This window comes from Triturus cristatus, chromosome 12 (genome assembly GCF_964204655.1).
Source record: "Triturus cristatus chromosome 12, aTriCri1.1, whole genome shotgun sequence".
In the NCBI taxonomy this organism is placed as follows: Eukaryota; Metazoa; Chordata; class Amphibia; order Caudata; family Salamandridae; genus Triturus; species Triturus cristatus.
The window spans coordinates 622607225-622620161 of NC_140595.1; the positions used below are offsets into that span (position 1 = coordinate 622607225).

A 12937-nucleotide genomic window follows, 5' to 3' on the forward strand; every position below is an offset into this window, starting at 1 on the left:
CCCTTGCCTGGCTTGCAGACTGGATAAGGGGGCAGCACCACCACAGACAAACGGTGGGGTCTGGTCCATTGCCTGAGCCATCAGAGTCCATGGCCCTAATGGTGGCTTGCGTGTCTCATCCATTTACTCTTCTGGTCCCGGAATCTTCTGCACCAAGTTGCCTGCCAGGTCTTGGGCTATTCCATTCTCATGAATTACAGATGCAAATTACCTGCAAGCCGATACATAGAGATGATGTGAATTAATCTGTCCAATGGTGTCTTCTCTTTACCAATTGATGTTAGGAACAGTTGATATGAATGAACCAATTGGGGGAGTAGACTAGGGAAGGGCTGCAGGGAAAGTAATTATTTTTGAGTTTTTATGGATGGTTCTATGCTGGTTTGGCTGCTGCACAGATTGACCCCTTCATAACACAATAAAGAGATATAAACAACCCACTGGCCCTAGACTAGGGGTCTGAGTCACAAAAGTTGGTATAGAAGTAGGTGTGACTTACTCTTGCAGTATTCCTGGTTCAGATCCTGAAAGTCGGTAATAAGCCATGAATAAGTTTCGGCAACATTTTCATGAATCGGACCTACTGGTTTTATCAGCCAAACAAGAGTGAGATATCACTGTAAAATATGTACCCGAAATGTATCTTTGCATACTTATGTCAACTACCACTTCTGGGGTATAGCCCATCAACCAGGACTCTCCAGCCATCTCTGTCCTGGGCTTTTCTTTCAATCGGACTCCAAGTGTAACCCATCTCCTTGCAGTCAGCCATTATACTTTGACGTCAGGTGTTTCTTGGCCTTCCTCTTTTCTTTTTCGCTTGAGGGTTCCAAGTGAGGACTTGCCTGGTGTTGTTTGATGCGAGCTTGTGGAGGGTGTGACTTATCAAGCCCCAGCGTATTTTCTTGATTTCTTCATGAGCAGGCAGTTGGAAAGTATGCTGCCATAGGTCGTTGTTGCTGATGGTATTTGGCCAGCAGACATGGAGGATTTTCCTCAGACAGGTTTTGATTAAGGTCTAAATTTTGTTGGCGGCGGTCACCATTAAACTCCAAGTTTCTGCTCCATACAGAAGGAACGATTTTACGTTGGTGTTAAAAAGTCTAATCTTGGTTTGCAGTGTTAGGTCCTTGGAGCTGCAGATCCCTTCCTTTGCCAATTCTTGCCTTGGTGTTGGCATCTCTGCCGCCCTGCTTGTCTATGACACTGCGCAGGTAGGCGAAGACCTCAACATTTTCCAGTGCATCACCTGGAAGAGTGAATTCAGTTGTGCTAGTCGTGCAAACCTTTAGGATCTTGGTTTTTTCCCTGTGGACGTCAAGGCAAAGTTGTGTTGATGTCGCTGAGGTTTTGTTGCTCTGCTCTTGCATCTGCAGATGGGTATGTAAAAGTAGGGCCAAGTCATTTGCAAATTCCAGGTCGTCGAGCTGTGTCCAAGATGTCCACTGTTTCCCATGTCTTTTCCTTGCTGTGTATGTCTTCATGATCCAGTCTGCGGCCAGCAGGGAAAGAAAAGGCAAGAGCAAAGAACCCAAGCAGACTCCTGTCCTCACGTCGAAGGCTTCCGTGAGTTGTCCTCCATGGACTAGCTTGCAGGTCATTCCCTCGTAAGAGTTCCTGATGATTCTTACTAGTGTATCTGACACACCGTACTAGTAGAGGAGTTTCCAAAGGGTTTCTCTGTCAACGCTGTTGAATGCCTTCTCATAGTCATTGAAGTTGAAAATGACAGGGGAGTTTCATTCCATTGACTGCTCAATTATGATATGCAGTGCTGCAATTTGGTCTGTGCAGGATGTATCATTGCAGAAGCCGGCTTGCTGATAACTGAGCGTTGACTTGTTCCTTCATTCTGTTCAGGATGACCCTGTTGAACACTTTACCTGGGGATGATAGAAAAGTTATCCCTCTATAGTTTGCGCAGTTACTCAAGTCACGATTCTTGGGGATCTTGATGAGATATCTCGCCTCCTGATGGAACCTTTCCCTCTTCTCAGATCCTTTCAAACATGGGCTTGAGCATGTCTACTGATGTTTCAATTTCTGCCTTCAGTGCCTCTGCAGGAATGTTGTGAGATGCTACTGCCTTCCAAATTCTCAGATGTTTGATGGCTTGCCTTATTTCTTCCTTGGTTGGTCTACTGCAGTCAGTAGGCAAGTCCTTGTCAGCTGGCTGTATGTCTGGTGGACGCTGCGGCATGTGCTGGTTCAGCAGTTCTTTAAAGTGCTCCACCCATCTTCATTGTTATTTTCTTTGCATGGATCTTGAACATTTGGTTACTAAATGGTAACAAGCCGTAACTGAGGGGTGTATATCAAACACAACCGTAAGACAAGGGTCTATGCTTGGAGTAGCCACTTGTATTCGCTATGGGACTACTATTATCTGGTTACACATATAATTGGTAGAATAGTATTAGTAATAAAATGCTACCCTACCAATGTAGCTCTGAGGCGGTCCCCTGGAACTATGATTGACTCTCCGTAGAGATGGACAGACTGGTCAAAGTGAGTATGAATTTGATGCTAATAATTTACTGTAACAAAACTGTAGGCACACTAGTCTTTGGTGCTGGTTAGTTCCCTAACACCAACTATTCCTCTCTTAGCTTGCTGCGCACTACCTGAGTAACCAATCCTGCTTGGAATGTGGTTGCACCAATTCAATGCTCCCTCTGCTCATGAGTCTAGGAACTCCATGAGAGTTTTGGGTGAGTGCTAATGCTGTGAATGTCCCTATTCTTTTAGGTTGAGACTGCTCACGCCTCACAGCAAGATGCCTGTTTACATAGCAAGAAGCCCTTGGGGACATGGTTCTTTTATCCCGTAAGAAGACTCCCATTATTATTTTTTCATGTGGTCATGCAGGATCTTCTGAAGTCTTGCATGATTTCCTGAAATCTCACAAGAATTCCCGAAATCTCGCAGGTGCCTCCTGGGTTGCTGCTGATGGGTTTCTCGGGGGAGCAGTGAATGGCAATGTTTGGGTCAACACTGCCAAGATCCCTCCCTTCTGCCACATAAACCTTGCCAGACGAAGGAGTGCAAACACTTTCCCAAGGAATCTTCTGCCGCTCAGGCAGGGTCTATTGCAACCTCTCCAACTTTTGAAACCCTCCTCGGGTACTGTTAAACCATGAGAATCCCTTCCCTCAAGATGTTCTCGGAGGCACAGACCACCGTGCAGAGTACCCACCTTGTTACAGTCCTCCTCTCACTCCAGATTCTAGACTTGGACCTCTGCATCTCTTGCAGAACATTCTGTCTCAGGTACACTTCAACCACACCTACCACCCACCTGGCTAATCATTCTCTCACACCTGGTATATCGGCAGCCATGCCGTGCCCTGCCCACACAGACCATCAGAGCATCCTTCCATTGCTAGGCGATACCTGTGTGTTGTGTCAACCCCAGTAGCTCATTCTGTAATGCCACCTCTGGAGAGCAAAAGAGTGTCCATCCAATTCTCTTCCCCCTCTAAATAATGACATGGACTCCAGTAACCGAGCTATTGCATTCCTCTACTCACTGGTTCTATTGGTTGGGACCCTTACGCTGTTTCTCTTTTAAGGGAAGAAACTATGTTTTAAGGTGAGGTTGATGCTTGGTTTTAGGAGTTTGGAGCTCATGGGACCTTTGCTTGGTGCTTTTTATTTTGGGTCTTTTCTTGAATTCACTTTGCCAGCCTATGTTAGGGTCTTTAGTGTGTTAGGGATGTAGTGGTGTGCTGCTAGTACTTCCTTCTCTGCTGAATTTGCTTTTCTCGTTCATGGATTTAGGGTTTTATTTGATTTTATTCCCACAGCCAGGCGTCCCCCTGGTAACTGATACTACTGAGAAATTTCATGAAATGTTCTTGAAATCACTGTAATAGCTGATGCCATGTTGATTTAGTTACTTCCATTTAGCGTGCCTATGCTGTGTATGGCCTTTACTGCTTTTTCTTCTGTGACGTACTACGCGTTATTCTAATGCTTGGCACGACTAAGCGAAGATTCACAAATGACTAGCTCAGCATCTGGATGTTTGAGTTTCTTGTATTCAAGGTACTTTTGGGTTTTTCTCATGAGAAAGCTGTGCACCTGCTACCTAAGTTTCAGTTTCTGTCACGTGCATTCTTACTCCATATATGAAGAAAAATCTATAAAAAGTTCTGAAACTAGGGGAGGAATTAACATTAGATACTCACTAGCTGATGGAAGGCAAGTGCTTCCACTTTGCATAGCGATTTTGCACTTTCCTTGTATTTGTCAAAAAACCTTATCACTTCATGCAGGCGTTCAAGTGATTCATCTTATCTTCAACACTTCTCTTAGACTTATTTCCTCTGTAGTTATGTTATTTTATTCAGATTTATATGCTGCACATCTACTCAATAAGAGTGTCCCGGCACTAAATCAGGCAACCTACAACAAAAATGAATTGTTCTATTAAACTTGTTGCAAGAGCCACGTTTTTAGTTTTTTCTTTAAAGTGGAGAGTTTCCTTTGTTGTCCGTAGCTCCAAAGGGAATTTATTCCATGTGACCAGCCAGAGATAAGAAAAAGACCTGCCTTCAGTTCTGGGCTGACACATTTTGTGGAACTCTAGCCAGTCACTCAGAGGTGGAACAAAGGTTTCTGGAAGGGACATAGTCATGAATCCTCTCTCTCAAATAGCCAGCTCCAAAAGTGTGGAGGGCTTTGTGAACAAGGACCAGGGATTTGAAAAGAATCCTTTTTTTGATAGGAATCCAGTGAAGAGCTTTCAAATGTGAGGACTTGTGTGTTCTTTACGGGGAGATTAAGGAGAATACGGGCTGCCACATTCTGCACCACTTGAAGTCTGCCAATAAGGCACTCTGGGAGACCCAGGAATAATGTGTTCCTGTAGTCCAGTCTGGAGGTTATTAATGCTTGGATCACTGGTCTCTTGGTGTCATCTGATATCAGGGGAAGACATTTTTCAGGGTCCTAAGAGCCTGAAGCAGGAGCCAGTCAGTGCCTGGATCTTTGGTTGAAAGGAAAGGGCACTATCGACTTGATTCCCAAGTTATTTACACTACCATGTTGATGGCCAGGGAGGGGGTTTCCTTCGGCCAGTAGGTCCTCCATAAATCTGGTGATGTTGGGCCAAAAAACACAATCTAAGTTTTATCCGCATTACATTTTAGTTGGTTGATAAGCAACCAATGAAACACCTTAGAGAGGCAATTTTTAATGACTTCCCGAGCAAGCTCTTCTCCCTTTCCACAGAAAAAGAGAAACTGGGTTTCGTAATTATAGAAGATTATGTTAATTTCTCTACTCTCTCCACTTCTCTTTTCTTCACTTTCCACTCTCTTCATATCTCATCTACTTTCTTCTTCCATCCTTTTCCCTTCCTAGTCCCTCGAGCCGTCCACTCCACTCCCCTCCCTTCTTCCTACTCCTTTCTTCTCCTCTCCCCTCTTCTCCATTGCCCTCCCATCTTCACTCTTCTCTCCCAGCGAGCTCTTCTCCCTTCCCACAGAAAAAGAGAAGCTGGGTTTCGTAAGCATAGGAGATTACCTTTGCTCTTAGAGTCTCCGCTAACACTGCTAAGGGTGTGAGATGTACATTGAAGAAAGTAGGGCTGACTGCTGAGCCTTGAGCGACTCCAGCCATTAGCTCAGTAGTCTTGGAAGAAAAAGCGGGCATCCAAACCTCTTGGCTTCTTCCATCTAAAAAGGAAGTGGGCCACTTCAGGACTAGGTCCTTGATCCCAATAGCTTGGAGGTGATCAAGGAGTTTCCGATGGAGGACAATATCGAAGGCTGCTGATAAGTCCCACATGATCAAAACGGTCTTCTCCCCATTGTCAAGTCAATTGTTATGTTGATTTCTCTGCTCTCTCCACTTCTCTTTTCTTCAGTTTTCACTCTCTTCTTATCTACTTTCTTCTTCCATCCTTTTCCCTTCCTAGTCCCTCAAGCCGTCCACTCCACCCCCTCCCTTCTTCCTACTCCTTTCCTCTCCTCTCCCCTCTTCTCCATTGCCCTCCTACCTTCACTCTTCTCTCCTCATATCCTCTTGCATCCTCTTCTCTCTCTTCCTCACCCCTTCTCGCCCCTCTGCCCCCTTACCTCCCACTCCACTCCTCTCCTTTCTGGGAACTCTCTAATGAAGGGTTTTTGTTGGCTCTATGAAAAAGAAAAAGAAAGACTGATCAACATCCAACTCATCAGAAGACATTTTTTTCGAAATTGTTGCTACTGTGCTGTAGTTCCTGTAATAACTTACATACTGTTTGATTACTATTATGTGTGCCTAGGATTTTGCTTTACTCCTCTCCTTTCCATTCCCCTCCTCATATCCCCTGACTTCGTGTTCTCTCTATTATATTTTGAGGCAATTGGAGGGCTGGTAGGAGTGCTCCTACTTTATTTTTAGCACAGCCTGAATGCAAATGGATGGCTCCTTTTTTGTATAACCAGTAGTGCCTTTCATGTAGGTATGCCCTGACTGAAAACAGGCACTGTAAGTCAAACAGAGCAGAGCAGGACCCTCACAATTAGACGCCGCAACCAGCCGTCCATCAGGGGAAATAAAGTTGCACCCTGCATTGTCGCTTTACACCTGGTGAAGAGATACCTCATGAATGTTTTAGATCTCTTTCTATTGAGCATTTTGTAACCTCTATAACAAGACATAAACAACAATCACAACCTCCCTGGCTGCTGCGGGGAGCGTACGTTGCAGGAGTACATGTCAGCAATCATGTATAGCAAGTGTCAGGTTTTATAACAGCAAAGAATCACCCCCCCCCCCCCTTGATGAGTCATTGCATTCCTCCCATAAGGCATCTTGGATCTTCCACGTCCGGTCCACGTACTTTGATCAGGCATCAAGGTCTTGGTTGCCCCATTTCACTAGATACACCAAGATTTGATATCTTTGGACTTTCTCACCGAACTCATGCAAAGACTCCAGACAATCCAGAATGCTGCAGCCTGACTGATCCTCAACCTGCCCAAGAGGAGACACCTCACTCAGCACCTAAAAGACCTCCACTGGCTCCCCGTCCAGAAGAGATACTATATCAAAGCTCCTGACCCACGCCTATAAAGCCCTCCACAACCAGGCAGCCAACATGAACCACCGCCTGATCTTCCACCAGCCAACAAGAAACCTCCACTCCGCACACCTCGCCTTTGCCCAGACCAGACAGCATGTATCCGCTGCTTCGGAGGATGCTCCTTCTCCCACCTCGCCATCAGACCCTGGAACATCCTCCCCCTCCACCTTCGTACTGCACCCTCACTAACCCACTTCAGGAAGGGACTCAAGACTTGGCTCTTCCACTGAGACCTGCAGCACAGCGCCTGGATACCCCCAGGGTGATTAGCCTTGCTATACAAATACTACTTGATTGATTTGATGTCTGTATCAGATGAGTAGGTGTATGTGTGCTGTGTTAGAATGTTAGGTGTGCTTGTCTATGTGCTTGATCACATTAACAACCATTTGTGCACCTTGCAATACAAACGTATTTTCTTCATGGAATAAGTGTTTGGTCCTACTCAGCAGAACCCATTTTATCACCCTTAGCCTAACAAAAGACTATGTTGAAACTTGCAAGGGTTCAAACTTTCGCCAGGTAGTTACTTGCAATCAGTGGGTGCATAACTCACTGTGCTATTATACCGGATTGTAGCTTTTAACCTGTAGGTTCCACAAGGGTTTCTGCAGCAAGCGTTTTAACCCACACAGCTATCTTACATAAAATAAAAAATAGGAACCTTCAAGTTTCATACAGTGCTCTGCAATAGACCCTCTACCGTACTTTGGGATGAATCAAACCTATGACCAGAAGTTACAAACCCAGGTCTTCAGCAAGTTGTCTTACCAGTAGTATACCCTGAAGGTTGCCTATGCATAGGTCGTTGCACCATGTACCTTCGCCACTATGGTTTCTTAAAATGCAGCTGGTTCATGACTAATTAATCATGACCAGCTTCACTGTCACGTTTCCATACTGCCAGTTTCTTTGGCGGTAGAGTTAATAAAACATCTTTTGTAGATGGTCACGGGCTCCGCCCCACTTAAATCCTTCTATTTCCGCTGCCACACAACTATTGCTAATTTGTGGGTTCACTAAGTATTTTGTTTTCATTTCTAGCACTGTCTATGGGAATATGCTGAGAGCTCATAAGAGGTGTGTGTCCCACCATGTCATATATAACTCTTTTAGCCAGTCACAATTTGTTATCCATCACCACTTTCCATTACAAGATGTTGAACAAGACACTTAATCAAACTACATGTCCTGGAAAACAAAATGTTGCTGACTCAAATGCCTGATCTAGATTAATTTGTCCGGCGTGCAGTGATTACTTGACAAAGGGAAAGCAGAGATGAAAAAGAACCTGCTAAAGTAAGATGAAGAAGTAGGGAGTGTCTGGTGGTGGTTGAAAGATGCATGAGGTGGAATCAAGACCAGCTCTGGACTAGAGAATGATAAGGAGCCCTGGCAAAAATGCTGAAACCAGTCCATCTCCCACAAGGCCGTCTCTAGGGCGGTGCGATTGGTGTCACTGCATCGAGCGCTGACTTAAGGAGGGCGCATGTTTTCGAGTACAATATGGTTTTTAAAGCACCTGCTGTTGCGTTCTTTGCCTCCAGCAATTTTCAGGCAACCATAAAAATTTCAAGATAACTCTGGTGATTGATGGACCTGCTGCAGAGATTGGAGTTTTGTCTAGTGGAAGTTTTGACTCATTATAAAGCATTGCTGGAGGTTAAAATGCCTCCTGCAAAGCATGTTTACTATGCAGATCACAAAATGCATACAATGTAAATAGGTCAGTGCGTTGCTGCTTCTGTCAGAGAGCCCCTTTTGTTACTTGTATTTTTAAGTTTAAATCCCAATATAGAACAGTGAGCTATTAACTATCATCGGAGAGCTGCACGCAAACTACAAGGTATATATTAGAGAATTATGATTTTTCCCCCAGTCTTTCATTATCCTAATGTTGCAAAAAAGTGTTCACTTGGGTAGAAATCATTTCGTATTAGTAAAACCAACCCCCAACCATGGTGTTACGTTTTAAATTCTGAATTTGTGCTTCTCCAGACCAAGCTCAAACTATACTGTCTACCAAGTAGGTATACTTTATTTAGATATAAAATATCTTTAAAAGATCACCTCAAAATTAAACAGCAAAACATTTTAAAAACAGAATCTTGACATAAAAACAGTAGTTAATGGAAACTTCAACGTACAATAAAAAAAACTTTACCAATCTATCAATGGAAAAGAACTTAGTGTGCAAGGTGCAATGACCAGTTTAACATTTAAAGTGCATTTAGATTCCGGTCTTTGACAAGGACCATAAATACAGACCATGGACCGTAAAGTAACAGCCAATTGTGCAAAGCAAAAGTTCAATAAAAAGATATAAGCAGCAGTTGAGAAATCACAAGATAAAATGGAATAGCTCTTAAAAAAGCATAAAAGCGAACCAGCCCGTAACTAATTCAGAGAGCGGTAAGCATTTCGTAAGAAAATTGTAAAAGCGATGTTTAAATCTGTGTTTTCTGGCATTAATGCTGCAATGATTGCTTGTCTGCAAGATCGGATTCCCAGCCTGTTCCACTCAGTTTTCAGTTTACGTCTACGTTGTGACAAAAAAGATGGACAGAGACAAACTATATGCTCCATGGTTTCGGGAGACATGCCGCACCCCCTGCAAATTACGTCCTCTGTCAGACGGCGCCAGACGGGAAGATCTTTTAGAAATTGCCATTCACCCAGTCTAGCGGCCATAAATCTGATTTTTAGATGCAAGGAGTAAGTGCAGGATAAGTAAGAGGCGGGGGCTAACCGACCATATGAAGACATTGTTGCCCAGGCGTGTCTGCGTTTGGCAAATTGGGCTTTATCAATGATCAAGGACCTCATTCGAATACAGTTCTTAATGTTATTTTTAAATGCAGCTTTACTAGGGTTGAGGTCCCATAATGCACCGGCAGACATTTCTCGGATCGAATCCTTAAAAAGGTGGCTGTATGAGCCGCGTGGATTTGTCTGGGAAATATCCAACCAAGTTAAGGACTCCAATGATCCTGGCTTTGTCTGTCTCAGTTTGTGGCACAGGTTTAGATACAGACCAGTGACTGAAGTTTCATAGTTTAATAGACCGAATTCTAGTCTGATCTGAGCAGCAGAAGCTGATTTGGGCAAGTGGAGGATTTTTTTGTAAAGTTTCGTCACGTGTTGGTTAAAAGAGGAATTTAGTTTCCCCCTAAAAATCTCAGCACCATAAGTCAAAGTGGGCCCAATTTTTGCTCTCATGACTTCCAGTAATGGGGACAAGCTTGGGCCAGACAAATTTCTTGAGAGCTTACAGAAGCTTACCTGTAGGTTCATGGCTTTTACTGAGATAACCTTACGCTGTTGGTTAAAATTGCCCCTGGAGTCAAAAGTGACCCCAAGATATTTGTAAGTATTTCCTGTTCTAAGGCTAGAGTTGTTAAACTGCCAACCACCCCTGTCTACCAGTATGGACGACATTTGACTCCTACACCTTGTAGTCCTCTGTCTGATGTAACATTTCCTATACACTGAATTACACACTTATGATTCATTGTCCTTGTGTAATGTGTATGTGATGTAAACTGCTCTGACATTATACAGTGAAATAGTGATGCTGTAAAACAAAATAAATGCATGCAAAGTGAGTGGTTATGGAGACTTGAGGGGCGCTGTTAAAGGGTGGTAGTGATGGAATCTGTGAAAAAGAGTTCATTGGGGGGCGCAAACAAACATTGTCGCATGGGTGCCACCAGCACCAAGGCTGGCCCTGATCTCCCTCCTCACCTCTTTACCCAATATTTTTCTTTCCCTCCATCCATCCTTTCTCTTCTCTCCCTCTCTGGTCGTTCTGTATCTTTCTGCCTTCCCTCTACCTCCCTCTCTGTCACTTAAAACCATGCCTGTTGCAATAACAGGAAATGGGGTGGGGGGAGGGGGTGGAGCCTGGTAGAATAAAAAGGCCTATCCGGCCTTGACCAAGACAATGCAGCCTTACTATTCGGCACCCTTAGTATTCAGTAGCAGGCTATTAAATAAAACCTTGGAGCGGGCACTTATTATTTTACAAATTAAGCAACACACACGTTTCTGTCCACGGGGCTCCCACGTGGTAGCGTGCTACCCTGCCCATCCTCAAACCGCATCACAGCTTCGATGCGGGTAAGAAGCGAATTACAATACAATATATACATTCAACTACCCGTATTCTGAGGTGACTGCCCCAACCTGAGTTAGACGCCCTTGCACTTGTATAATTAGTCCGCAGTTCCCTGCTGGTTGGTCAGGCACGTGCTACTGAGCTCGTGCAGCCGGGCCCAATGCTTAGTTGAAGCGCGCATGCATGCTATAATGCTAGCCGATAAAGTAGTGGACACCCGCACGTTTGCACCTGTTCCCTGGAGGGGCGGGGGCTCTCTGAAGCTGGGCAGCGGAGACCGCGCCCAATGCACTTGTTCGCCTCCCACTGATTGGTCCGCTGGCGGCTTCATGCAAATGAGCTTTATTTGCACCTGATCCGCGGGGAATGTCCAGCTGTAGTAGCGCGAGCCGGAGGCAGAGCGTGGCACGCGCCGCTCACTGCAGCGTGGGGGGTACTCCTGACCCGGAGGAGAGGACCACCCCTAGAACTTGAGATACGAAAAAGCAGGCAGAGAGATAACCTCCAATCCAATGGGCAGAGCGACAGTCGGAGAACGTGACACCCAGGAGACTTGAGAAGTAGAGGTCCTGGGGGAAAATCAGCACCCGGAAGACCCTAGAAAACATAATTGCCGGGGCAACTCCATCCGCTAGGGCACATGAACAAACGCATCATCCGGGAGGCCAGTGAAATCTCAGCACCTGGGCAATCACTGCCAGATAGGGGAAAAAAGCAACTAGGGGGGCTGTCCGTGCCCATGAGAGGGAAGAATAAAGCAACCACTCAAGAGAGAAGTACCTAAGAGGACCCAGTGGAAACCTATCGGGCACTAGTGCCATAGCAAGGTAGAGCACGGCCGCACCTAGAGAAAGGAGGGGCAGAGGCTTTCTTGAAAGCAGCAGCACCCCATGGAGCTATAACACGCACATACATCCAAGGGGCAAAAGGGCACCGCATCCCTGGCGCTTCACGGGGCAGCAGCACTTAAGTCCTTCCAGCCCAGGGCGCCAAGACCCAACTGTGGGCCCAGCAGTAGTGGCAATATTAGCAGCAGCCCCTCTGGCAGCGGCAGCAAGAGAGCACGAAATAGGAAAGCAGCAGCATACAGGGAGCACCTACTATAAACTGGAAGATATAACCTGGCGTAATCACACTATTGCAATTCACAACCCCAGGAGAGAGGCTGGAAGTCTGTCCCCTCAGCACGGGGCTTCACCAAAGCCACTCACAACCAAGACCCGGTACCTAAGGAGGCGGAAGCACCCAGAACCCAAGGAACAACCTGGCTCAGCATCGCCAGCAACGGGTAGGCCCACTGGCACCATGCCCAGGTCCTTCCTGGTGAAGAAGGCCTCCAGCCACAAGATCCCCAACTACGGGCAACTGGAGACCCGGAGAGGTAAGGCAGTGTGGATGGGGAGTCTGAATGCATGCCGGGGTAGGCTGCTGTCGTAGGGGTAGAGTTACAGATGTCTCCTGTCATGGGAGTTCCTTGTTTTGGGGTTTTCAGCCCTGGGCTTTCCGATTACAAATCGGTGTTATCTTCTATTTAGTCTCATTGGAGCAAACCAAGACTACAACTCCCAGAATGCACGGTTGTTTGCTGCAACTCTGGAATGACTTTAAGCGTTCTTTGTGCCATGAATCCTCTGGTATCTCCTTCTTGGGTACTTTTCTCTTAGTATGCCATGGTGCCTGGAAAGTTATTTTGCTGCGATGTGTTACTCTGCGGATGAGCCTCGCACCTGTAAATTGCCATGCGT

General features: G+C 45.6%; 1 protein-coding gene across 1 annotated transcript in view; it reads left to right on the forward strand.

Annotated features, from left to right (window-relative positions):
* The first annotated feature begins 11553 nt into the window (after positions 1 to 11553).
* Positions 11554 to 12937, forward strand: part of SNAI3 (snail family transcriptional repressor 3) — a 49703-nt gene continuing 48319 nt past the window's right edge. The window contains exon 1 of the mRNA XM_085637868.1: positions 11554 to 12573. Coding sequence (XP_085493994.1) covers positions 12498 to 12573 — 76 coding nt within the window. The 5' untranslated portion in view covers positions 11554 to 12497. The remainder of the gene's footprint in view (positions 12574 to 12937) is intronic.